The sequence below is a fragment of the Equus quagga genome, chromosome 6 (genome assembly GCF_021613505.1).
Source record: "Equus quagga isolate Etosha38 chromosome 6, UCLA_HA_Equagga_1.0, whole genome shotgun sequence".
In the NCBI taxonomy this organism is placed as follows: domain Eukaryota; kingdom Metazoa; phylum Chordata; class Mammalia; order Perissodactyla; family Equidae; genus Equus; species Equus quagga.
In genome coordinates this window covers 70,581,578-70,605,719 of record NC_060272.1, presented here as the reverse complement: position 1 = coordinate 70,605,719, position 24,142 = coordinate 70,581,578, and the positions used below count along the sequence as shown (strand labels likewise).

The 24,142-nt window shown below is 40.3% G+C and overlaps 1 protein-coding gene across 9 annotated transcripts in view; it reads left to right on the top strand.

Moving 5' to 3' along the window:
* Window positions 1–24,142, top strand: part of FRY (FRY microtubule binding protein) — a 401,426-nt gene that overhangs the window by 315,840 nt on the left and 61,444 nt on the right. For all 9 annotated transcript variants that reach the window (XM_046664270.1, XM_046664266.1, XM_046664264.1 and 6 more), the window contains 9 exons: window positions 300–471; window positions 6,389–6,645; window positions 7,125–7,271; window positions 8,424–8,592; window positions 9,554–9,644; window positions 15,069–15,151; window positions 20,907–21,057; window positions 21,606–21,709; window positions 22,469–22,654. In XM_046664270.1, the coding sequence (XP_046520226.1) occupies window positions 300–471; window positions 6,389–6,645; window positions 7,125–7,271; window positions 8,424–8,592; window positions 9,554–9,644; window positions 15,069–15,151; window positions 20,907–21,057; window positions 21,606–21,709; window positions 22,469–22,654 (1,360 nt within the window). The remainder of the gene's footprint in view (window positions 1–299; window positions 472–6,388; window positions 6,646–7,124; window positions 7,272–8,423; window positions 8,593–9,553; window positions 9,645–15,068; window positions 15,152–20,906; window positions 21,058–21,605; window positions 21,710–22,468; window positions 22,655–24,142) is intronic.

Here is a 24,142-nt window from a genome sequence, read left to right as displayed (position 1 = left end):
AAAATTGTATGCTGAGATCTATGGTCAGTTTTATTACAGTACATTTATAATTGTTCTATTTTATTATTAGTTATGGTTGTTAATCTCTTACTGTGCCTAATTTATAAGTTAAACTTTATCATAGATAAGTACATATGGGGAACAACATAGTATATATAGGGTTCGATACTATCCACGGTTTCAAGCATCCACTGGGGGTCTTGGAACATATCCCCGTGGGTAATGGGGGACTGCTGTACTCCTGAGATAGCCAGTCAATGTTTTTTCATACTGTTTCTTACTTTCCTACCTCTTTATAGATCCTTGAAGCAAAGCTCTTTGTATACTCGAAGAAAGTAGCTGAACAGAGACCTGGCAGTATTCTCTATGGAACACACGGCCCATTGCCACCCCTCTACAGTGTGTCACTAGCCCTCTTGTCATGCGAACTGGCCAGGATGTACCCTGAGCTCACTCTCCCACTCTTCTCAGGTACTGTGCAGTAGCTAATAATGACGTGTGTGATCATTTCTGCTCTACATAATCTTTTCAAATTCTAGTTTAATTTTAGAGTCAAAATTATTGGTGCTAAATTTGTAAATCAAAATTGTTTGGGGCTAAGTCTACTTACATATACAAGTAAATTCTGGAATATCTTTAAATATAAAAAAATGTTTAAAACAATTTAGGTATAAATAAACATAGGACAAATGCGAAGATACTTAGGTTAAGGATAATACTTCTACATATATTATATATGTAAAATCTCCCAAAGAAATTAAATATGGATGGTATAACTTCTAATAGATATAATCGCTGTAAGTTGTTTTTTGCTGGTGACAATGATGGTGTTTTGTAGCTTGTATGTTGCTAAATATATAAGTTGTTGAGAGTTTAATTTTTGCACATCTTTAAAAGCAATCTTTGTGAATAATTTTTGTGAAAATCCATTTTTAAAGAATTACATGTCAATTAACTTCCTGCCTAAGCTCCCTTAGCACCTTGTCAAGAGGCTGACTTTGACTCTTAATTCATCCTCCTTTTCCATCTCTGTCACCAGTGCCTTAGTCCAGATCCTCTTCAGTGCCCCCATACCACCACTGCCTCTAACATCCCTGACTACAGTCCCCCACACTACAATCCATCTGCTGTGCAAAACCACATAGGTCCAGCACTTCTCAACTCAAGCTTCTCTGCCCAATTGTCCTGAAAATAATTGTTGATAAGAACAGCTTCCATTTATTGAGTGGTTGATATGGGCCAGGCTCTATGCTAGGCCCTTTAGATACATTTCATTTATCATTTAATCTCTACAACCCCATGAGCAGTGTAGTGGTTAGAAATGAGGCTCTGGAGTCAGGCAGCCTGGGTTCATCCTGGCCCTGCCGTTCACCCACTGTTTGACCTTGGACAAGTCCCAGAACCTCTAAACTCCATTTCCTTATCTGCAATAATAACTACCTGATAGAGTGTGAGGATTAAAATGAGCTAATAAACAAGCCGTGAGCCCAGTCCTGGCATGGAATTATTGCCACCACCAGCACTACTTTGTCATCCCTATTTACAGATGAGAAACTAGGGCTTAGAGACGTTAAATGATTTGCTCAAGATCGTCTAACTAGGAAGCAGCCAAGCCAAAATTAAACCCTAGATGTCTTCCTCCAAAACCAGTACTGTAAAATTGGAATTCTTTCACCTATAACAAACCTGCTTTTCCAAACCTGCTTTCCACCTTTTCATCCAAGAATCCTCTACTCCAGTCTCACTTAGCCTTTTACCAATGTGCCAGGCCTTTTTGTAAATCCTTGCTTCTGTAGATGCTGTGCTCTCTGCTGGAAATGGCCCTTCTCCCTAACTCCCAACCTTCCTTAAGATAGAATTTAAAATCTACTTCTACTGTGAAAACTACTCCATCTATCTGAGGCAGCATTAGTCACATCCTTGCAGAGTGCCTGAAACAGTGGAGGGACTCAAGAAAAGCCTTTTGATAAATTAATTCTCTTCTCAGAGAACTAAAATTTATTTTCATTCATTTCAACCAAGATGTGAGTATCGCCTATATGCCAGGCACTGTGCTTGGGTCCTAGGAATACAGGAGTGAATAAAACAGTCTTTCCCATCAAAGGTTTATAGTCTAGTAATAAAGAAAGATGGCAGTCATATGATTATGATACAGTACAGCAAGTGCAATAAAAAAAGCACATTCTGGGGGCCAGCCCGGTGGCGCAGCAGTTAAGTTAGCACGTTCCACTTTGGCGGCCCGTGGTTTGCCGGTTCGGATCCCAGGTCCGGACATGGCACCACTTGGCACACCATGCTGTGGCAGGTGTCCCACATATAAAGTAGAGGAAGATGGGCACGGATGTTAGCTCAGGGCCAGTCTTCCTCAGCAAAAAGAGGAGGATTAGCAGCAGATGTTAGCTCAGGGCTAATCTTCCTCAAAAAAAAAGCACACTCTGTGTATGAGATGGAAGATGAGAGAGTAATCAGTCATTGGGCCAGGAGTATCAGGAAAGGCTTTCCAGAGAAGTTGATGTCTGAACTGCAGTTCGAAAGAAGAGTAGGAATTTGCAAAGAAGACAAGTAGTTGACATTACAGTTGGCAAGTAAATAGGCATAACAGACCAAGGAAATAGCATATGCATTGGCTTAGAGGTATAAAATAGCATGATGCATTTGAGAGATTATATAGTGGTCAGTGTGGCTAACACAACATGCAGGGAAGGGGGACAACTAGAGATGGTCATGGACAGTCAGAGGCAAAAGTCAAATCTCGGAAGGCCTTGTATTGGACCCTGAGGGGTTTGCAGGCTAGTGATCTTCCATATGTGCTCCTTGAAACCCCCTCAGTGCCCTGTGCACAGGTGAGGACTTCTCAGCAAGCCGCTTGGGTTATGAAAGCCACTCATCAGTTTCAAACTAGAGGAGAGGGTGACAAGATCAGAATGCATCTTAGAAAGATTGCTGTGGTGTGGAGGATGGATTAGAGAACATCCAGACTAAAGGAGACCAGTTGAGAAAGGATGATAGTGGGCCAAGGAGGAAATTATGAAGGTCTGAACCAAGACATCTCAGTGAGAATGGAGAGAAGAGACCAGAGTCAAGAGCTTCTGAGGAGAGCACAGAAGAGAGTACCTGGTGTGCTATGAGGGAGAAGAGGAGGTTTAAGGTGAGACATAGATCATGAGCTCAGTTTAGGATGTTGCATTTAGGCATCTGTCGGACCTCTCCATGTAGTACAGAGAAACTGGAGTCAGCACTAGTGACTCATGGAATGGAAGGGGATAGAAGCAAGGGAACAGGTAGGATCACAAATGGAGAAAGCACAGAGTGAGAGAAAGAACATGGATGCCCAACTTTTGAGGAGCAGGCCACGGAAGAGTGAGGGAGCAGAGAGGGAATGGAGGCATGTTCAGAGAGGATGGGAACACCTGGAAGGTGGGTTTCAGAAACCCTTGAGAAAAAAGGATTTAAGAGGAGGAAGTGAGTCCACAGCCTGGAATGGAGCAGAGAGATCCCAGAAGATAAGGTCTAAAAATTACCCCCTGGATATCGTAATTCATTGGTAATTGTCAGTAGTTTCCAGATCTCAGTGGCTTGGCTGAGAAAGAAGAAAAAAAAGAGAAGGCAGAGCTACAGAGTCAGAGGATGAGTGAGATTTGAGCATATTTCTTAGCTAAGAGGGGGAAGCTAGTAAGGAGGAGAGGCTGACAGTTGAGGAGAGAGGAGATAAATAGTACAGCAAATTTAACAAGAAAAGAAGCTCATATAATGAGTTGCAAGCAGGTTCAACCTAAGTTTTCCTCAAGAATTGACCTTTTGGCTATTTTGATTTATGAGGAATAATTTTTTTAAAAATAACCTGGAAAAATAAGGAGGTTATAATAGATTCCTAGCTCTTGTTTTTACTGCCTTTACTATTAAAAACTCTGTGGTGAGATGTTTATTGCCTATAATTTCAGATGACTTAATTCCTTGTAAGTAGCCAGGCAAGTTGTTCAAGTCCCTCCCAAAGGAGCTGGAAAATGTAGAGAGCATCCCACTGACATGGTCTCACGTTTTACTTAATTTGTTTCTGGAGGGGTGAAGAGAGGGATGTTTGCATGTCTGGTGTTTTTTTTTTCCCTTCTCCCTTCAAAAACACCTCTACAATCCAGGCCCCAATCTACTGCCTGGGGTACCACAGACAGACATCCCCACCCTCTCAGACCTTATGTCCAACAGACAAGGTGTAATAAACATCATAAATAAGCAAATTCTGTAAGATGTTAGAAGTGATCATTGCTACAAAAAGTTTATTGATTTTTATACTACTGTTAAAAGACAACAGGTGTTCTTAATAGTGGTTCTCCCTGTGATTGGAAAAGTTCATTCCTCTCCAAAGTCCTGATCCTTTCTAGTAGAGTGTAAGTAGTTCTTTTGTCATAAAGTGCCTCGAATCTTTGTAACCAGAAGTCTTTTTTTTTTTTTTTTTTTTGGTGAGGAAGATTGTCCCTGAGCTAACATCTGTGCCAGTCTTCCTCTATTTTGTATGTGGGACACTGCCTCAGCATGGCTTGATGAGCAGTGTGTAGGTCCACGCCGGGGATCCAAACCCGCAAACCCTGGGCTGCTAAAGTAGAACACATGAACCTAATCACTGTACCACTGGGCCGGCCCCTGTAACCAGAAGTCTTTTTCCTCCACTAAACCCCCAAAGCACTCTGTTTCTGCCTTTCTTGTGTCATTTGTCACTTTCTACCTTGCCCACAAGTCTCAGAGCCTCCTCCTCAGGGGCAGGAACCAAATCGTTAGTCTTTGCTGTCTCCACAGTGCCTAGCACGGTAGCTTGCACCTAGAAAAGGCCCAGTATGTTGGAATATATGAATGTTCTGATTTTATAAGGGTCTGAATATGTGTCATAAAAGTTCATATTAGTCATCACATCCATAAAGTTTAGAACTTAAGTAAATTTTGACCTCTGTGAAATATAACAGCTTAACATTACCTGATTATTGTGGCATAGCGTTAAATATATTCTTATTCTTCAAAATAAAAAATTGCAATTGTAGGGCCTGGCCCCGTGGCCTAGTGGTTAAGTCCTGTACGCTCTGCTTCTGTGGCCCAGGTTCGGTTCCCGGGCCTAGACCTACACCACTAGGCAGCAGCCATGCTGTGGTGGTGACCCACATACAAAATAGAGGAAGATTGGCACAGATGTTAGCTCAGGGCCAATCTTCCTCAAGCAAAAAGAGGAAGATGGGCAACAGATGTTAGCTTAGGGCAAATCCTCCTCAGAAAAAAAAACAATTGTAATTTTAGGAAAAGGACCAAATCAGTTAAAGCTGCTGCTTCAGGGATCCAGTGGATTATCTGGGTGTAATTCCTGGCATCCATGTTCCTCTGTTGTTTAGCAGACATCAGCTCTCTAAATGAGATTACAAGCCACCCTGGATAATAACAAGTGCATCAGACCAAGCTCTCTAATGTCCCTTCCTTCTCTAGAGGTTAGAAATAAGAGATTACTTCAGAGCTTGCAGCATAGACATGAAGCTGTGCTTTTATTTCTGTAGAAAGCTTATTCAGATTATACAATTAAGTGCTGCCGGCATTGAAACAATGCAGAAATGCTAGCAGAGAAAGTAAGGGTGAAATGACTGAGCTGGACATGTAGTTTTACCCTTTTGGTTCACTTATTTCATAAAACAAAGTGCGGCACGGAGCACACCTCCCACATAGTTGACAGTTTTCTAGTAGACACCATGAACCTGAGTCCACACCCTGGGTTTGTTATTCCTAGAGGTTCACTCTTGCTTTTTAACAGCTAATGGTTCATGGAAGACACTTTGTAAAATATTGGTGCAGTGGAAACAGAATGGTTATTGTTATAATAATGTTAACCACTGTTTATTAAGAGCCTGCTTGATGACAGGCACTGTGCTGAGCCTGTTATATACATTATGAGGATATCTTTTAATCTTCACAACAGCCCAATGTGGGACCCTATTGGCCCCATTTTACAGATGAGGAAAGTGAGGAACAGAGAGGTTAAGTAGCTAACCCAGAGTCTCATGCAGCTAGTACGTGAGGAACTGGGATCTGATCACATGTCCTTCTGAGTCCAAGTCCCTTGTTTTGTCCACGCTAATGTGCCTCTTCCACTAGCAGTGGATTTGAATGTGTGAGGCCTTCCCCCTCGTGCCACTTTCACCAAGCCTGTGCTTTCCTGTTGTGTGCTCTCACTTTCCTCCACAGAACACCAGGTGTGGAGAGGCTTGGGGACAAGCCTCAGTGTTCAGATTTTGTGGCCTTGAGAGCTGCTGTATATGAAAGTGCCTTGTAAAAGGAAGGCACTGTTCAACCTGTCAGTTGATGTTACTCTTTTAGCTTCTTTTGATGAGATAACGTATAGCTCTCCGTCACTCTTTAGAGGTAAGCCAGCGATTCCCCACGACGCACCCAAATGGCCGTCAGATCATGCTCACCTACCTGCTGCCCTGGCTGCACAACATCGAGCTGGTGGACAGCAGGCTTCTCCTCCCGGGGTCAAGCCCCAGCAGCCCAGAGGACGATGTCAAGGACCGGGAAGGAGACGTGACCGCTGCTCATGGGCTGAAAGGGAATGGCTGGGGCTCCCCGGAAGCTACGTCATTGGTCCTGAATAACCTCATGTACATGACGGCCAAGGTAAACTTAGCAGAAACAAGCCTCAACAGCCCGGCTCCATCATCCGATAAAACCCTGGGTTAATCAAAGCCCGTGCTGCAAACCCAGGGAAAGTGGCATTTATCACTGTAAATCACATAAATAGGGCATGGACGGTGGTGATGGTTGCACAACAGTATGAATGTACTTAATGCCACTGAACTGAACACTTAAAAATGGTTAAGATGGTAAACTTTATGTTATGTGTATTTTAACACAATTCAAAAAATAAAAACAAGAAGCCTAACATTTTGAAATCATATGAGTTAAGTATTGTGCATTACTGATTTGTGCATTATAAATTGCTAGAAAATGGCATCCTTCTGATGAATGGCCATGTTTCTTCTTTCTTATGATTTTGAGATGGCTGTGACCCTTAAAACAACTTTTAATCAGATATTCTCCATCCTCACATTTTTCCCACGTGTCTTCTGAGCCAGTTTTTATTTCGTTTGTTATAGTATGGAGATGAAGTTCCTGGACCAGAAATGGAAAATGCTTGGAATGCTTTAGCCAACAACGAGAAATGGAGCAACAATCTGAGGATCACCTTGCAGTTCCTGATCAGCCTGTGTGGGGTCAGCAGTGACACACTTCTCTTGCCCTATGTAAGTGTCCCTGGGACTTTCAGGAGTCATTATTGCTGCTGGTGGTTCCATTTGCAATCTGCAAGTCAGAATGTGCTCTTTGCTCCAAGTCAAATAGAGATGTCAAATTTTGTCAGTCACGCTCCTCTCCTCTGAGCTCGTCTAGCTGTTACAGAAAAGCTCCCTTCTGCCCTTGAGAAGCAGGCAACAATGTCCTGGCGACACCTCTGTCCTTCCCTTTCCAAGCCTTTGCACACAGAAACCTATGAATTAAGGCATGGATATTTTTCTAACAGTTACCAAAAACTGCCTGCTATAAACCTCAGACCCATTATGTAAGAGAAGCTAGTAAAACATTATATTATTACTCAGAAAAATGTTTCATGTTTACATCTTGATGCTCTTAAGACAGAATAAAAATGCAGAATATCTGAGTTTTTCTCTTCAAATTTAGATGGTAGAAAAGAGAAATAAGCAGGGAGAAATCCTTCTGAGATGCCCGATATTTAGTATTTGTATTTAAAGGTGATATGATCAACAAAACGACAGCCCTTTTAGAAGCCTAACTCAGTTGGCGTTTGTGTGCCAGTGGTTTTTCTGAGAGATTTCCTGCCTGCCTGCTGTTTTGAGCCACATAAGCCTCACTGGAGCTTCCAGGCCTCAGGTTTGACTACAGGGGCTACAACACTGCAGAGCTTCAATCCATAGTTATTTTTAAAATTCAAAACTAAACAAACAGCTAAAATTCATTTGTTTCTAGGGGAGAAGAGAATAGCAGGGGACTAGATTCCTTTTTAAACAAAAATAGCTAGCAGTTTTTTTCCCCATGGTTTGTACAAATAAAATTCCTTCTCAAGATAAGACCTTAGATGGCAAGTTTTCAGTTTAGCTGGAAGTCGTGTGCCCCAAAAGTAACTTCCATAAACTCAGCCTTTAGGAAAGGTAATAAGGCCTTTAACACACACTATCAGACGTGCATGTGAAAAGAAGTGAATATTAATCCAAACACTTGGTTCATCCTAGGAGAGAACAAAGATGAGCTATCAGGATGGTAGCTCCTGGTGGATGAGGCGTTCATCAGAATGAACGTGTTACCATCTTTCTGTCAACAGCCTAGCATTCTTGTGGTTAAGGGTCTGGAAAACATCTGTTGTGTCCTGTTTCTCTTCTCAGATTAAAAAGGTGGCAATATATCTGTGCCGTAATAACACCATTCAAACCATGGAAGAGCTTCTCTTTGAGCTGCAGCAGACAGAGCCAGTGAACCCCATTGTCCAGCACTGTGACAACCCACCCTTCTACCGGTTCACGGCCAGCAGCAAGGCCTCAGCAGCAGCCTCTGGTAGGGAAAAGGCCACTGGGTAGACACCTTGTCATGAATCTCTGGATTTTCCTTTATGTAGAACACTGAAAGGATATGAGTGTGTGTTTGATACTTTTTCTTACCCTTTCATATACATTCATTTAAGAGATGACTTCAGATTAGCTGAAGGGCATTGTCAGATTAATGAAATGATGTTGTAAAGATGACCAACAGCCAGTGGCCCAGTACTCGTATGCCAACAGAGCTCTTTTCTTTAGACTGATCTCAGGCAGGACACTGCAGTCACTTAGGAATCTCATTTCTGGGCCCTCCTTCCTGTATCTATGGGATTCTCTTGGCTGATATTCTCCCAGAGTTGACTAAAATGCCCCCCAACAGTATTATTGCTTTCAATAAATTGGCCTCTCAGTGTCATTTTGTGACATATATACTATCCTCCTCAAATTCCTTGAAGCCAGCTTCCCTTCAATTTACCTAACTTCGTAGCTGCCTTCTAATTTCTCTCCTCCTCGAGTCTCATGCCCTCAATTTGCCCTGCCCCCTGCTGCCAGAGCAGTGTTCCTATGGAGAGGCAGTGGCCTGGGGCTCAGCTGCTCTAGGTACTTGGACTTGCTTCACTGACATTAGTTTAATAACTCCTGGACCCAGAAATGCTAAAGCAGCTAAGAGCAGGGCCGGCCACTATAAATAAACTCATTACCTAAGTGGCCGGGAAGAAAGGGTTTCAAGAATGTTGTAGCCTCGCTTTATAAGAGAATTAAGGAATTTGGTTTGACCATAACAGATGTCTGGGATTCTCCCATTTCAATGGTGTGGGCTTGGAAGATTGTTTAGAATGTCTGAGATTGTGCAGAAGATGTAAGGAATCTTTCAAACATGAGATTTTACAGGAAATCCTTTCCTGGAATTACTTGAGACTTGAGCTTGACCCCTCCACATGCATTTTTTTCAAGTGTCTTTCTTCTAATCCCATCTACAGGAACCACCTCCAGCAGCAACACAGTGGTTGCCGGCCAGGACAGTTTCCCAGACGCTGAGGAGAGCAAGATATTGAAAGAATCTGATGAGAGGTTGGTGCACAAAGTTGGCTTAATGTCCAGTATAACTTTCAGCAACAGCCTATACAAAGGCGTTAATAAAAGTTAGTGGGGTTTCGTGAATCTCACACACACACAATTCCTTCTTTGTTTTTAGAAACACAGATTGACTTTCCTACTCTGCTCCGTATATCCCTAAAGATAACAGTTTCTTCCTGAGCAAAGCCAGAGAAGAGAAAGATTAAGAGGGATGTTGTTCTGGTGTCTGAATCCTACTTAACCCAGGACTAAATAAAAATCACTAGTTATTCTGCTAGTGGGCACAGACCATCTGGAATTAGAGGGAATTTCCCTGTGAAATTTTCAATTCTGATTGCTGACTAATTCCTTAGAGATAGAGTGGTTGTCTTGAGGTGAGTTCTATGAAACATCATTCTCATTTTGCCTTTACTTTGTCATGTCCTGTTTAACCAAGAAAACTGTCATTGCCTGCTAAAAGAAGCCTCAATTCCATTTCCATTAGCTCTTTAATGATAATATTTCTCTTGCCCATATTTCTGCCTTCCCATCGCCTAGGAACTACTCATAAGTGCATAAAATATGGATCACTATTTCCTGCAGTTGATTGTGAAAAGCGGAGAGACAAACCAAAAGAGATAAACAGGACTCAAAAAAAAAAATTAGGGTGGTTCTTATCGTGTTGAAAACTCCTTAGGCTGAGCATTTTCTAGTGAAAAGTAATGGAGAGCTCTTTCACTTAAGAAATTAGTAACAAGGACGAGATACTCACAAATTCATACTGGAGAAAATTTAATGGATCAAATAGTGAAAATAATTTATTTAACCTGTAATGGCCCTGCATGCTTCATGAGGGTCCTTGGGATTTCATCCTGTGCACGAGAATGTGGCAGGGGCTGCAGGTGGAAGATTTTCTGACATCAGGCTGACTGCCTCTAGGCTTCTGAAGGCCCATTCTCTAGTTCAGGGACTTATCAAATTCCTCAATAAATTTGTTACTGGGTTGCTGCACTGCCTTTAGGCAGATGCTCATCCTTATGAGCTGTCCTTCAGACTAAAAGTCCAAACCCAGTAGATCATGAATTATAGACCTTGTCCTTTATTGTTCTCTAATAAAGGCCTTTCTTCCCTTCTCAGAAATGGATAAAAGTTTTCATTCTCCATACATCAGTGACAGTACAAGATTATTAATTAACATGTTACTTTTTAAATCTATATTTGCTAGTACCTTCTTTGGAAAACTCCCTCATGGTAAAAAAAAAAAAAAAATCACATTAGGGGCCAGCCCAGTGGTATAGCAGTTAAGTTCATGTATTCTGCTTCAGCGGCCCGGGGTTTGCAGGTTCAGATCCCAGGCACAGATCTCCATACTGCTCATCAAGCCATGCTGTGGCAACATCCCACATTTAAAACAGAGGAAGATTGGGAGAGATGTTAGCTCAGCGACAATCTTCCTCAAGCAAAAAGAGGAAGATTGGCAACAGATGTTAGCTCAGGGCCAATCTTCATCATCAAAGAAAAAAAAAATCACAATTTCTCTAAAGAGATTTCTACTTTCTAGCTGGAGTATAACATTCTTTACCATTTATTGTCTAGTATGAATTTTCCATTTTAATTTTATTTAGGGTAGGAGGGTGATACATTTCTATATAGTAACATCACACTAAAAAGACCCCTTTAGGACCAGAGTTCTGAGTGCCTGCCTAAGTGATTAGTGCTGGCCCTTGAAATGAAGAAGCCAGTTATCTCTATAACGTTGAGACCAGAGAACATCTTTCAAAGAGGCTCTCTTAGTTCTTGCTTTCTTCCTCTCTCACCGCATCCCTGTTGGCCATTGGAAAACCTGATGCAGTTATATACCCACATTTTTTATACATATTCATACACTTCTTTCTTACCCACTATATCTATTTATATATATATATATATGATCATACCTATATGAATATTCTATCCCGAAGGATATCACTATTCCATTGACGCTATACTCCAGCTACACTATTTCTCTAATATATTCTGTTTTCTATGGAAGTAGATTATGCCCTCAGATTAAAATACCTTTTTTCTCTTCAAACTACTTATCACCCTTGCTTCCTTGTAGACTCTGTCATGTTTATTTATAGTTTTTAATTATTAGAAAGCAGAAACCATCTATCTCCTACACATATTTGTATCCTCAATCATTAGCCTACTGTGCTGCACGTAGTAGGCATTTTTTAAATGTTTTTTCAGTATGTGAGTGAAAATTGGAGAAACAGCCCCAACACCATCCAGCCCCCCTTTTCTCCTTCCCTCTCATGAACCCCATTACAGAAGACAGTTATTTACTCTGCTCTTTACAATCCTTGAAGACAAAGAGTCTACAGAGATAATTGGTCAGAAATACTGACCAGGCTACTGGGTGACACAACTCCTGGGGGTACTAGTTACCAGAATACATTTTTGGGCTCCAGGGGGCGCCATGGAGTTGTGCAAAGCAGCCGCCTGGACGCCATGTTCTTTACAACTAGATTTATAGTTCTTTGATGTAATTCAGAAATATTTAATAATACCATACCTATTGACAAAAAATTCAGATAGCTTATAGTAAAAGAACCATTAAAACAAGGGCAAAAGAATAAGAGCCAAGTGAAGGGGAGAGTAAGTCATTGTGTCAAAAGTCCTGACTAAGGAGAAAGCTACTAACAGTTAATATTAACCTAATCTTGAGTTCCTCAATAGCCAAGTAAAAAAGAAAAATATAGAAAATTTTAAAACTTCCAATGTGTCAAAAAGAAAAACTGATTTATCGGAAGCTGTTAACAGAAAGTACCCTTAAACTCTAAGAAGGATATCATGTTTTTTTAATTAAACAACAAAGTGATCACATATTTTTATTAAAATAGCAGTTTATAGCAGTTTTTAAAATTTGCAGAACAAACCCTGTAAGTATTTGCAATAAATCAACCCGTAATAAAGCCTATCTTATAAATTTGTAGTTCCATGAAAGGATTTTTCATAGGGAACTAAAAGCAATAAACTTCCGCTGTAGAAGTTTCTGGTGATCTATGTTGATACAGGGATAGAGATTAGTAATCTACAGAAAGTCTCCTCAGCATTAATTTGAGCTAAATCAGCAAGATAAAACTTAAGGAAACATTTGATCCTACTAGTTTTTCTCTTATCAGAGCCATTTTCATGATATATTTCTTAAGACGTGTGCTTTTGATGTTAAAAGACTATTGGGTCTACTTAATCCTTGAAATTCCTCCAGGGCCCAGACCCCAAATTATTTTCTCCAACCCAAGAAAGCAAAAGGAAATAACAGGTTTTCTTCTTGGGAGTCAGTTTTTACTTTTTCTTTGCCAAGCCTACACTTCATGGCACTGTGGTTTCGATCTTCTCCAGAATAAGAACAGTCCAGTTCGTCTTAGCCTCGTAAACTCTACCAAACACTCCTTTACATCTAGCTTAAAAAGGGAAAGAGAAGAACTGCCACCCATTCTGTAATTCTTCCCTGCCTGGGCTTTCCAGAACATGACTGTAAAACCAACACACGTCACAATTCTCAAGTAGCTAGCAGTGCTGTGAAGCTCTCTGTCCTGTGGAAATCTCCAGATGTGGAAGTCTTTCATCACCCTCCTTTTGTTCCTTGCTGAATGAAGTCTGGGCTGCACATATGCTGTCTTTCTAACTTTGCATTTATCAGCATAAATATGATTAAAGAATTCTTCAGAAGGTAATAAGTTTGTCACTTTCTCAATTTCATAAGTACCAGTCTGATTTTGGCAATTACATCGCCTGATTTGTATGAAACTAAGCAGATGTCCTTGATGTTCTGTTTTATGGATTCACAAAGTAATATCTCAGAAGATATGACAATGAAGAATGTTTGAAATACAAAGTTACTGGGGAAAAGATGGCTGTGTCAAGAGGAAAAAAAAAACCTGCTGCAAATATCTAAGAAGCGAATAAAACCAAAATCATTATAGTCTTTATACTAATTGTAGTCAATACATTTCTGAATTCAGCAAATCCAAATGACCGATGCAGTGTTCTGAGGTTACACACCTGGGACAAGGTAGGCATCTTAATGGCACATCCAGTGCTTTTTCCTGAAGCATCACTCTTTCTCCGTACACTGGTGAGGACAACAATAGCCCTGCATTTTCCAGTGTTCCAGAGGGAAATAGAGTGTCGATCTGCTGTCAATTAGGGCAGTACACCCGGTCAGTAAGGTAGGGGCCACACACCTACTTTGGCTTGAGTTTTCCAGATAGTTCTAGATAGCCTTAGTTCTTTGCTTTGGCTGCAAATATATTAAGATGATAAAACCTACCTTGTATCATTTTATATAAAATATAGACGTACCATTTCACCCACACTTCCCCTCAGCCACACCTTTGCCCTACCTTATATAAGTCTTTGGATGATATTCAGATGCTATTGTTTTGAAAGTCTGTGGTGGCCTGAAGAGAAATAGTGTTCTCTAAATCCAAGGTAGAAGTATAATAATTAACGCCTTATAGTTGGATGGAATCTTGCAGTTTTGGAAAATTCCCACAACCGCAACACAATCAATGGTGAAGTATTATTTTTATTCCTTTTTGGCAGGTGTGGAAACAGGGTCCCTAAGGAGGTAAAGGACTTGGCCGAGGTCACAGAGCCAGTGATGAGAGCTTGGTCCTAAAATCCCGTTTCTGCCTGCTCGGAGGCAGCACATCACTAAAAGTATCCCTGCACGGCTGCCTTCCTCTGGTTGGCCCTGGACAAGCTGTTTAACCTCACTTGGTCTGTTTCCTCATTTGTCAAGTAAACAATGCTTATCTCAAAGATGAGTGAGTAGATTAAATGAGATAATGTGCGTGAAGCCATACTTCAACCGTTTTTTTAATTATTATTATTACTTCTTAAGCCACAAGACAGACCAGACAGAAAGAGCCCCTCTGGTTACATTGCACCCCAACTAGTTCCTTTTCCTGAAAATCCTCAGATCATTTTAAGGGAACCTTTAAAGCCAGTAAAGTCTAGAATTTGTTGTGAAACTATTTTTGTGTATTTCCGATTTTATTTACTTTCACATATTCAATCTTTCAGCAATTATTTATTGACCACCTACCATATGGCAGGATACCATGTGAAAAAGGAATTTATGTTATTCAGTTTCATGCCCATTTTCTTTCCAAAGAAATGTTAGAATTTTCTAGTTAAATTCAAACATTAGCCTTAAAATGTTTATCTTTTTAAGGTTTGAACTTGTAGCTTATGAGCGAGAGTGAGCACTGGCCCTCTCAAGGAAAAAAGAAATGTTTGGGGTACAATTTTTACAGTATTCCTTTAGGAAAAGCATCGTTGGAACTAGCTGCCCAAAAATCAACCACTAAATAATAGTATGCGTTTATGAGCCGCAGCACATACACACACGTCAGTACCTCATGACAGTTGTTCTTATATTTAAAGGTTTAGTAACGTCATCAGAGCCCATACTCGCCTAGAGTCAAGATACAGCAATAGCTCTGGAGGATCATATGATGAGGATAAAAGTGAGTACCAACAGGCCGTGGCATCTCAGATGGAATGCAAATGGGTGGAAAATGAGTATTTTCATTATTGTTGTTTTAGTTACTAAAAAGAGGTCCCAAAATATTAAGAAACCATTTACTCCAGTGATGCAGAGGAGCATAGAGTCAGCATCTTCAAAGCAAAAAGAAGCCAAGCAGTGGACTAACCAAAATTATAAAAATTCGAACTACTACCCAAACCCATATTTTATATTCTTGGCATTTTTCCTTGGTGATGCTCTTGGGGAAAGGGTAGTTAAGAAATTGTGCCATCGGAAAGCAAACGTTGCAGTTCAGTTTTCCCACCTATCTTGGGAGTGGATTGAACCTCTACGCTTTGTGAGTCAGCTCACCCAGGATACAGTCTGTTTCCACACTGGAGCTCTCAATGGCATGGTCTCAGTAGCCAAGAAAAAACCTTGCTAAAACGGGAGATACAATTGTCACAGAAATTTCTTGTACCTTGGGAAGTAGGGAAAACCAAAAAAGGTCAATACATGTGTTGATTTTGTTTAAGCCAGTTTCTTTTTCTTCTTTAAGCTAATTTTTAGTCTTCTTTTAAGCCAGATTTTAAGACAATCTCTGTAGCTACTGAGCAGGTAAAGAGTATTACTTGGTCACAAATTACAAAAAAATCTGGAACTAAAGAACACTCCCAGTGACATTTAGTTATGCTAAGGAAATCACTAAACTATCTGGTAGAATTTATTTGTCTATTTTGGTGAAAATCATAAATATGATGCTATTTCATGTGGTAGGTTCATTTTGTAAGTCAGTGCATGAGGCCTTTGTAGCTGTTGTTTGAATTGTCTTGTTTTTATGGGAAATGTGCAAAGTGAGGTAAGAGCTAAGTCATTCTAATGACAGGAAATTTTAGCTGCCTTTATTCTTAATGCAAAGATAGGCAATTCTCCAGCATCCAAAATACCAATGCAAGGAATGTCTAAAATCCATTTATAATTATCATACTCTAGCTCAGGTTAAGTTTCAGCTATGTTCCTATAAAACATTTTACTAGAACTGTCAGTATGAATAAAATAAAGCTGTTTGTATTCTCCCTCCCTTCTGTGTCCATCAGGGGTCTGTACCATCCAGACATCAAATAGTTGACTCTCAGGAGCACAGACCGTTAATTCTAGGTGGGACCAGATTTTACAGATGAGGAGAGTAGGACCCAAGAAATGGAGAGTTCTTGGTTCAAGAAAAGTCTAGTTACTGTGTAATATTTTGTAACCCAAAATTTGAGTACAGAAAAATTGAATTATGAAAACATTAAGCAGTCAAATCCTGATTCCCGCAGAATGTGGCAGGTATAACAAAACATAACGTTCTATGACTGTGGATTTTACATTAGGAATATTCCTGTCCTTTGCCAGTTGATTCCTTTAAAGTGTATCTCTTTGTTCTGGGTACAGGACACTGAGTTTGGTAGAAACACTACAATAAATAAAGTAATCATTTCAAAAATATATCTATAGAGCCCTCGTATTAAAACCTCACATTCCTTATATTTATTAAAATAGTGAATTTCAAAGGATAATTGTAATAAAATGGATATTATTATATAAATTCATATCACTGACTTTATGAACAAAAAGAAAAATAAAGTCATGGAAATATTTATAAAGAGAAAAAACTATTACAAATTCAGATAAGACATAAAAAGGAGTCTAATATTATCATTATGTCCTCTATTTTACCTAGAAATGTTTATAAATTTGTTGTACCAGTAAGAACAGCATTTTAATAGGAAAATTTTAGTAGAATTTTAATTCACTTGAGTCATATGTCAGAAATATCCTTTACATGATTACCATTATTGGCCAAAGAAATTAGAGTTCACAGCATGTAGTTTGGGTACTGAGAGCTTATATAGACATGCATCGCTTAACTAACGTTCTGAGAAATGTGTCATTAGATGATTTTGTTACTGTGCAAACATCATAGAGTGTACTTGCACAAACCTAGATGGTATAGCCTACAACACACCTAGGCCACATGGTACTAATCTTATGGGACCACTGTCGTATATGCGGTCTATTGTTGACCAAAATGTCATTATGTGGTGCATGACTGTATGTTAAATTACTCATTAAAAGAGAAAATGAAATGAGCTACTTACACAGATCCTCAGCACTGAAAGTCCATAAAATATATGCCAAGATCCTTTTCCAGGTGTTCAAGTAATAGGACTTGATTTGGCTGTCTTGGAGGAAGCAGCATGTCTACTAGGGCACAAATACCCTCAGGACTTTGGTAACTGGGTCCTCCCTGATGTATTTTTGGTTCCAGCTACACACTGATGGATATGGCCTATGGCAAAAGAGAAGCAAAAGTTAGTAGGCTCAGTTCCAAAATGTTATGGCCAGGTGTCTGTTATATGTTAAGGGCAATGTTTCCTCCTAAATTCCTGAGGGGATCAGCAGGAGTAGGAAGAGTAGGAAGGGATAAGGAGAGACCTAGTGGCCCAGTGCTTCATAGTCCGGGTTTATCCTAAAGGAAGGACTGTATGCAGCCTCTTAAGCGTATTTATATTTTAAGAAACCTATACCACCTTGAGTAAAATGGACAAGCAAACTGATTTAGGCCTAGTCTATAAAGTAGCTTTCTACGAATATTATGTAAGCTTTTTTCCAAAACTATTTAACTGGATTATTTTCCAAGGCTGTATGCTAATGTGTCTATGCCGACAATAAGGATACAACTTGTTAAGCTGGATAGCAGCTGACTCATAGTGGTTTAGACCTGACTGTAGAAAACTAGTTTTAGGCCAACTCAATGCTTCTCAGTACATTTTTGCTGACTGGATGTATATCTGAGAACATCATTGAAACAAAGAATAGTATATCCTTTCCTAGCAGAAATCTCACAGGTTTCTTTCTTTCAATTCATCAGTATTCTCCCATTTTTGCTCCCCTTTTGAATTTTACTGTAGAGGAGCTAATTGATTAGGAGTGCATTTTGCAACTAACTTATCCTGGACGGTTAGTCGGGAAATTAATTTGTTGAAAGTGAGACATTCTGTGGGTAATTTACTGAGAGGACTGAGATAAGTGACTGTCATACCTGCTTTAAATTTTTTCCTGACTAAATTTGTTGTGGCCAAGCGTCATGGCAGAGAATTATAGGGCTCTAGTTGCTGATTTTTTCCGTGAGTTAAAAAGAGCCAGCAGTCACTTTCTGAGGTGAAGACTGATCTTACCCTTGGAAACTCCCTTAGCGCATATCCCAGGGGCAGTGAGCTATGCTTGGTTCTAGTGCCTGTCCCGGTCCCAGGCCTCAGTTTTCATAAGAAGGCATCCCCTCCTCCAGCTCTGCTAACTGTTAAGGCCAGCAGTCTGTGCTGGACCAGCAGCATCAAATCAACTACCTCTCACTACTTTTCAAAAGTGCAACCAAGAAAACCTGTATTTGGGAGAAACTGCCTAAAAATCATGAAATAATCCTTCCTCTTAATATACGAAAGCTTATCCCAGAATTAAGTCACCTTGTCTGAAGCCATATACTTGAGTCATATCAGATGACACCAAATGGAATTGCTTGTCTTGAATGCCACTGGCCTATATTGAGAACATTAAAAGAAATAACTCCAGGGGCCGGCCCCGTGGCCAAGTAGTTAAGTTTGCACACTCCGCTGCAGCGGCCCAGGGTTTCGCTGGTTCGGATCCTGGGCGCCAACGTGGCACCACTCATCAAGCCATGCTGAGGCTGCGTCCCACATGCCACAGCTAGAAGGACCCACAACTAAAATATACAACTATGTCCCAGTGGGCTTTGGGGAGAAAAAGGAAAAATAAAATCTTTAAAAAAAAAAAAGAAAGAAGTCCATGAAACTTGTTGCTGTGATTACTTTAAAGACAATGTTGAGGGGCCGGCCTGGTGGCGCAACAGTTAAGTTCACACGTTCCGCTTCTCAGCGGCCCAGGGTTCGCCAGTTTGGATCCCAGGTGTGGACATGGCACTGCTTGGCACACCAGGCTGTGGTAGGCATCCCATGTATAAAGCAGAAGAAGATGGGCACGGATGTTAGCTCAGGGCCAGGCTTCCTCAGCAAAAAGAGGAGGACTGGCAGTAGTTAGCTCAGGGCTAATCTGCCTCAAAAAAAAAAAAGACATTGTTGAGGAAGTTCATTAATTTATTCAAAAAATATTGAGGCCATCCCTGTGGCCTAATGGTTAAGTTCAGTGCACTCTGCTTTGGTGGCCCTGGTTCAGTTTCTGGGTGTGAACCTATACCACTCATCAGCGGCCATGCTGTGGCAGTGACCCACATATAAAATAGAGGAAGCTTGGCACAGATGTTAGCTCAGGGCGAATCTTCCTCAGCATGCATAAATAAAGAAAGAAAGAAACTTATTGATCCCCTACGATGTGTCAGATACTGTTCTACGTACTAGGGAAACAAGAAATGAACAAAATAGAGAAAGTTCCCACTCTCATGGAGCTTGTGTTAGAGCAGGGGAGGCAGTCAGGGCCGGTGAATGGGTGATCTGTGCCAGGGAGGAAAACTACAGCAGAGTGAGGGGACAGAAAGTGATGGGGATGCAGGTGTATCTTAAATAGAATGGTCATGGAAATCCTGTGATACAGTGACACTTGGGCAGAGACTTGCATGAAGTAAAGGAGTGAGCCACGCAGCTGCCTGGAGAACAGACACGCAGCCATGGGCAACAGTAGATGTGAAGGCCCTGAAGCCGGGCAGTGCCTAGCACGATCACAGAACAGCAGGAAAGCCAGGGTGACTGGGGTGGAGTGAGGAAGGGGGACGGTTGTAGGAGATAAGCCAAGAGAGTAGTAGGAGGAAGATCTTGTAAGAGCTGAAAGGCCATGGTGTAGATTTTGGATTTCATTTTGAGCGAGAAGGGGAGCCACTGGTGAGTGTTAAGCAGAAAAAGAGATGTGAATGAGCTTCTGTTTTAAAAGGATTGCTCTGATGAATTATACCTCAATTAAAAAAAAAAAAGGATGACTGGCTACTCTGTGGAAAACAGACTGTAGAGGGGCAAGGATGGAAGCAGGGAGACGGTAAGGAAGATACCGTAGTAACCCATGTGAGGGAGGGTGGTGGCATCGACTAGGATAGTAGTGATGGCGACAATGGTGAAAAGCGGTCATATTCTAGATACATTTTGAAGGTAGAGCTCACTGAATATGTTGATTGTAGCAAGTTACTTAACCTCAGTTTCTCCTCTAAAAATAGGGATAATAGGTACCTATTAGTGCATTATTAATATGTGAAATGTATAGACCAGTGCCTAGCGCAAAGTAAGTGCTCTCTTTATTAGTTCTAATGTTGTTATTTTTATTATTTTTACTATCATCATGATTATGAGTTGGATGTGAGATGTGAGAGAGAAGTCAGAGATGACTCTGACCTAAGCAAACTGAAAATAATGGAATTGCATTTTACTGAGATGGGGGAGATCAGAGAAAGAGCAAGTTTTCACAGAGATGGAAATTCATATGATTTAATGTTTTTCTTTTTGTGTATCTGTATTTTCCATCACTCTATAGTGAGTAACTATAAAGTATGTATCCAAAAAATAAAGGGGTGAAAGAAACTTAATCAAGTAATTCTAACCCATTTGATGATATAATTCATACTCACCAAATTGAATGGTTAGAAAGTTATTTTTACAAGCATGAGTTTGTAAGATTCTTTCTAAAAACACCAAGTAGGGAAAACAAAAATCTCGCCCTGAAAATAGTAAAGCATGCTTGTCTTTCTCACCCCACAGATGACCCAATTTCTCCCTACACGGGCTGGCTGTTGACTATCACAGAGACCAAACAGCCGCAGCCCTTACCGATGCCTTGTACTGGAGGATGCTGGGCCCCCCTGGTTGACTACCTCCCAGAGACCATCACTCCTCGGGGGCCACTCCACAGGTGAGCAGCATGTGCAGGTAGAGAGAAACAACTACTTAGCTTTACTGGATTTTCTTCCTATGAGAAGAGAGAAACCTATTCCAGGTCCCATCAAGTGAAATGACCTTTGAAATCAGAGAGACCATGCACGACTTGAATTGCAGCTCTCAGTATATTGGCAGAGTGTGGTCCAATATTAACCAACATGCAAAGCTGCCTTGTAGGCCTTTGAATTTTTCTTTGATGTAATCTTAATATGGGTATTCATTCTGTTATGCTTTTTAGATTGTAAGAAGAGAGGACTTTTGTCTTCTATTTCTCTTCATCCCTCAGGTCTTATTTACCTAGGTGACTAGTAGAGTTCTGTTATGTGATTAGCTCAACTGATATTTCTTCTTCTCGTGGAGCTCTGTGCAATGTCAGAAGTTAAGCTCCATTTCCCTGAAAGAAGAGTGTTACATAACACTTCAGCAAGGCTTAAGAGTTATATTTAATTGTGACTTAATGATCTATAAGTATAGTTCCATCCTCTTTAGAAGTTGCATTAATGTCATCATTTCATTGATTAGGTGCAATATTGCTGTAATTTTTATGACTGAGATGGTGGTGGATCACAGTGTAAGAGAAGATTGGGCTCTTCATCTACCATTATTACTTCATGCTGTCTTCTTAGGTAAGACTGGATCTGAGAGGAATTCTAGCCAATAGGGTCAAAACCATATAGAGGTAATCCATAGAGCTTTCCTTTTACGTTGACATCCTGCTTTCCTCATTTCTGAAATATTTAGTCTCCTCCATTTTTCATTGCCTTTTTGTAACATCTGCCCTACAATTTCAGTTGATCAGTCTTTGTTTAAAATTGTCCTAATGCTACAATATAAATAGGGTGGTCCCTCACTAATGCTATATCTATAAGGATATGCAAAACCAGTTGGCCTCTTTGAGGGTCTTTGGCTAGATGTGATGAATTTAAAGCTATGAGGCACGGTCAGTGCACACAGAGAAAGAATATAGAGCACAGCGGGCCAAGCACTGAGATTTTAAAATACCCAAGTTGTAGAGCAAAAATGGAAAGAGGAACAGCCAGCCAAGGAGTTCAGTTACAGAGAGATGAATAAAATTAGAATCCTTCAGTAACAGGGAGATCCAGGGAAGAGAACAAAGCAGGAGGAATGCTAACCATGTCAGATGCTAAAGAAAGGTCAAGAGAAGTCCATCTATCAGCATTTTATGAGAACATTTGATTCAAGGAATAAAGCATTTTATTTTTCCTAAGCCCAACTTCTTTATGTTGGTAACACAAACAATAACAAAGAAAACTAAACATTCTTTTAACATGTTCCTCCCGGGTATCTTGGAATCTTTACTATCCCTGGAATCTAAATGAGCTTAAAATTTGTTTATACTAAGAGATTCCACCGTTTTGTTCCAGGTTTGGACCATTACCGGCCCGAAGTCTTTGAACACAGCAAGAAATTGCTTCTTCACCTCTTGATCGCCCTCTCTTGCAATAGCAGTTTTCATGCCATTGCTTCCGTGCTCCTGCAGACTCGAGAGATGGGTGAAGCTAAGACCCTAACAGTTCAGCCAGCTTATCAACCTGAATATCTCTACACAGGTAACAAAAGAAGGAGTGGCAGGGAGCCTGAGACAGGGTCACAAATACAAGATAACTGAAGGTGTCCATGGAGTCCAGCTTCCGTTCTCCAATGCTGTTACCCCCTAACTTTCCAAGTGATAAAATAACAGCACAACATATATGCACCATTTCACTTGATGTTAACTTGCCTTTCAGAATCCTTCATTACTGAATATTTTCAGATATATTTTCCTTATTATTGTTATGTTGCTGCTCTCATTAAATATGTTCTTATTGATGCATAAAACATTAAGATGTCCATTGGCCGAGAGCATCTGTCTAGGACACTGAAGGATGAGAATGCAGAAAACAGTGACCATCTCCATCTCCTTGAGAACCATTGCCGAGATGCCAGGTGTACCTTCTAGTTCCCCTGAAGGAATTTTCACTTTATTAAATGACTGACCTCTCTGGGAGGCACCATTAGTGGAAATCTATTAAAAACCATTGCTGTTTTGAAACCAAAAATTTCTTCTTAGAAAAGAGAACAGAAAGCATTAGCTGAGTCAAAGAAATTACACTGCTGTGTCCAGCTGTTTATGAAAATTTTCCCCAAAGGGTTGATCAGTGGTTTTCACTTAGAACCAGAACATTTAGAATATCTTAAAATGATGAACTAACAGAGCTCTGGGGCTACTTTTTTTACCTAATTATTTCGTACATTATGCTGGCTCAGGTTATGGTATGGCATTTCATATGTCACCATCGACTTTCTTCATAACCTTGAAAAGGATGTCCCTTTTATTCATCACTTGTACTCAGCACTGTCTTATCTTCTGAGAGACGTTAACGTGTTTCCTTGGAAAACAAAAATGAAGTCATTAACTCTGAGATGCACATACCACTGACCACAGTTTAAGCTCTTTGTTTTGAACCTAGCTACACTTAATCGAACATAATCTATCAATAGCCTCTCAGAGACACAAAACTCTTTACTCTAGAGACTTAATTAAAAGAATCTGAAGAGTTCTGGCTGTTCTAACACCCCAGGATAAGGATGTATTCCCTTAAGCACATGGCTTTAGGCTGAGAAAACTGTGATGTCTGTTAAGCCATGTATCTTTGAGTGCATCAGTTTTGCCTCCACTATTAACACTGATGTGGCATAAAATGGGTTAGAGTGGGGATTTACAAAACAAAATACAAAATACACCACAGGCAGGAAAAACGAGAGAGCTAAAATGATTGAATCTATAGCACACATGGAATAGGTGTATGAAAAGCGTCTCCCTTTCATAAACATTTATTAAATATCTATCGAATACCTAATTTCAACTATAGTTGCTTTCAAATCCACATTAAAAACCTTTGTGATAGAAATTATTGTCTTTATCTTATTATAACAGGAAACTGAGGTACCGAGAAGTTATTATAAACTCCCTGAGATTACAAAATAAATGGCAAAGATGCTATTCAGACCCAGGCCTTCATACTCTTAATTCAGTCTATCTGTCAGACATACCAGAA